The sequence below is a fragment of the Emericellopsis cladophorae genome (genome assembly GCF_022114955.1).
Source record: "Emericellopsis cladophorae strain MUM 19.33 chromosome Unknown NODE_185_length_5487_cov_39_238262, whole genome shotgun sequence".
Lineage (NCBI taxonomy): Eukaryota > Fungi > Ascomycota > Sordariomycetes > Hypocreales > Bionectriaceae > Emericellopsis > Emericellopsis cladophorae.
The window spans coordinates 1970-5487 of NW_026251110.1; the positions used below are offsets into that span (position 1 = coordinate 1970).

General features: G+C 53.2%; 1 protein-coding gene across 1 annotated transcript; it reads left to right on the forward strand.

Annotated features, from left to right (window-relative positions):
• Positions 1-842: 842 nt before the first annotated feature.
• Positions 843-1664, forward strand: J7T54_002336 (uncharacterized protein; the record flags this gene model as incomplete). Its single annotated transcript, XM_051510699.1, has 3 exons — positions 843-1257; positions 1325-1524; positions 1605-1664. 3 exons carry the CDS (start codon positions 843-845, stop codon positions 1662-1664), a joined length of 675 nt encoding a protein of 224 aa, XP_051358427.1.
• Between the last annotated feature and the right edge of the window lie 1854 nt (positions 1665-3518).

Sequence of the window (3518 nt, forward strand, 5' to 3'; positions counted from 1 at the left end):
GCCACACGTCACCCGAGCTGCTGAACATCAGAAGCTGGAGTGGCTGCATTCTGCCCCTGTCGATCAGACTGCTCTGAGCCTGGTGAGAGCTTCCCAACCGCAGGGGTCGCGTAGATAGCGATGGCGCACGACAACGGTTGTCAAGGCCGCCTTGAGTCCCAAGCTTCAGCTGTTGGGGATATTAAGTCGCGCGGGACGTGCAGCCTTGGGACAGTGAGGCGTCCGGCGCAATGGAGGCTTATCGTGCGGCAGGCTGCCTTATTCAGCCGCATTGAATCGTGTGCGTTTTCAGCTCTTACACCTAGTGGCGTGAAAGAGCATGGCGTGGCGCGGCGCATCTGGATCAGTGTTAGCTGCCTCTGGGGAGCTAGGCTAGGCTGGGGCCGGGCTCATGCGGCTGCAACTTGGCGCTGCGTTCAAGTGTCCCTTGTTGTCAAACACCACACTAATTAACCCAGAGGTCAGGTGGCGATGCGTCCATCGGGCGAGAAAAGCTGGGCCCTGAGACACAGCTGGACCTGGGAGCCCTAGGGCCCAGCTACGTCATACCAGGTCATATGAGTAGCAGAAAGGATTAGTCTGGATGGTCGCCAGAGTGGCCTAAGCCTCCTTCCCTCAGTCAGGTTGAATAGCTAGGGACCAAGGTAGCCGCTGGGATCTGTGCTGCGTGCTCAGATCTCCAACCTTGCTTTCCCATCTTTCAAAAGCTCTACTGCCACAGCCCAGTCCTTGAATCATTCTATTGTGATCTCCCACACCAAGGGCTTCTTCCTCTTAAGCTTAAGGGGGTGCTGAATAGAACAACCTTGAGCTTAAGCCGTCCAATCCTGAAGTTCGACGACATGGTTTACCGACTCCTGATAGCCATCATCGCGAGCATCACGCTGTCTCTTCTCCCTTGCCCAGTGGCAGCCGGTACGGTCCAGGACCTCGAAGCCGCGGTGCAACAGTCGCAAGCGTACTTCGACATTGGCAACAAATGCTCCAAATGCGCCCTCGCAGGTGATGACGGCGGTTCGGGCTGCTGGGGCATGCGAGAGAAGTCGGCGGTGTACGCGTCTGGGTGTGCGAATGGCGAGACGGACTGCTTCTGCGCTAAGCAACGGGCAGAGGACATCGAAGACTCGATTCGGGAAATGGCGAGCAAACTGGCAAGACATTGCGATATTGACAGTGGCATTGCCGTCTCACTGGCTCTGGAAGGATATCAGTCATTCTGCATTGAGGTTGGCTTTGGGACACAGACCACAGCGTCTAGTAAGTCTATCAGATTACTATCAGTCCAGGGTGGAGAGGCATGACAAGTACTCACATGCGTGTCCAGCGATCACATCAACACGCTTAGCTGATCAGCCTACGTCGAGCGACGGCAGCGGCGGCGACGAGGGCGGCGACGAGGGCGGCGACGAGGGCGGCGACGAGGGCGGCGACGAGGGCGGCGACGAGGGCGGCGACGAGGATCCCGGGGACTCCAGTGGCAGCGGTCTCTCGCGGTCAGAGATCATCACGATAGTCGCAATTCTTGTGAGCGCATTTATTGGACTGCCTGCGGCCGTCTACGCCTGCTGGCAACTCAAACAATGTTGGCTGCGTCGGAACAACAGGCCAGCTCGGCCACCCAGCTACCCTCTTCGCGTGCTGTGGGCAAAGATGAGAGGCCCTGATAGTAGCCACATCTCAGACGAGCTGTCGACAGTGCTATCACTTCCTCGGAGCAGCCAAGACACAGGAAGGATGGTGGAGCTTTAATCCTTTCACTTGGTTAGCAAGCAAGTGATCGGAAAAGAACCGGACTCCTTCGTTACAAACAGGGGAAGCTTCATCGACGGTTCCAGGATCCGGTCACACGCACGGGATTTTCGATTTTTCATTCCTACTGCGGCATGGTTCATACAAGCAATCTACCTGATCAAAACCTTGCCGACGTTGCAACAATCGTCGGTAGGATCATCAACCTCGCCACAGCGCCCGCCACCATCCGAGCATCTTCCAGTATTATCCGACGTGATCTGCTAAGCGTACTTTCCTACGACTCTGAAAGCCTGCAGGAGTTAGACTTCTCGGCACGAAATCTTTGGGATAAGATCACAGTCAGGCTGAACGACAAGAACATGCCATTCACCAGGTACATCGATCAGTATTGCTCAGTAATGGGTGCGTGAGATACGCAGCAAGACACGAGCTTAACAGTGTTTCTATTCTTTAGCATGACTGGCTCCTGTTTCAGTGATTTTACTAGCATACCAAGACTATCGACCTTATTCATTATCTTATGCAGGGACATGCCAGTCACCTTGCGACACATCACGCATTCTGAAGTGCCAGGTTAACTAGCACTATTAGGCTATTACGGACAAATATTCAAGCCACTGTTTATTATAACTCTTTCTTATAAGACCCGCTCTGCTATATAGCCCTTTAATTTTGTAAAAAAGCGCACCTAAAGGCTTACTTAAAACTGCTGCTTTAGGTACTATTTGCTAAACTTTTTATAAGTTTATTAAAGAGTAGTACTCTTAGAGGCGCAGGGGAAGTGAATCGCGATAATCCGGGAACCCTCTTTAGGGTAGGCAAACCGATAGGTAAAGAAAGTGAATGAATGACTTGATTGAGAACTATCTACTAGGGTGCGAAGGCCTATATTTATAGGCGTGAGGGCGCTATAATGCCCTATAAAAGAGTGGGTCAAACCGAACCTAGTGGAAAGTCATAGAAGGTTTAATTTGTAATAGCGAGTGTGGCAGTGCTAGCCCTTAGAACCTTACAGAAGGTCCTAGAAGGCACTGCATTTATTAGCACTACAAACCCCTGTAACAGAGCAAGCTATTTTCCCCAGCGCTATTAAGCATGGAGATATACTGTCAAGGGCGGTCGGTCGGCGGGTAGGACGGGGAACACTCGGTCAGGCTGATCAGGTCTATTGCTACGGATAGGCACTCCTCAGGTAGGGCAGGCTCTATGTACAAGACGTAGCTCGAAGAGCTACAATCAAAAGACAGTCAGGATCGCGACGAAATGCAGGGGCAGGCGTGCGTCCACGTGACTGCGCTACAGGGTAGGCCCCAGCCTTGACCAGCTGTGACAATACGCCCCCCTTCTAAGGGCGAGCTCCTGCGAGTATCCTATCAAGGACCAGGTTTGTCGGGATATCGGCGGTGGTAGTTTGCGACGATCTGCTGCGCGTTCTCCAAATACTCTGCGGGTTCTTCGGTCGGATCATCATACCCAACCCACTTCACGGTATATCGTAATCGCGGGCTACCTCGGCCTCTTCGTTCCCAGCGAGAATCTAAAATCTCTTGTACCACGAACTCTTCAGCCCCATCAATTTCAATAGGCGGCGGGGGTGCGATACGTTGTCCGGGCTGGGGGTTGTTGACAGCGGGTCGGAGCAGGTTAACGTGGAACACAGGGTGTACTCTTATACTTGCAGGTAGTTCTAGTTTGTAGGCGTACGGCGACACGGCCTTCTCGACCTTTAAGGGGCCGATGTTCTTCCAGTCTAGTTTCTTCTGCGG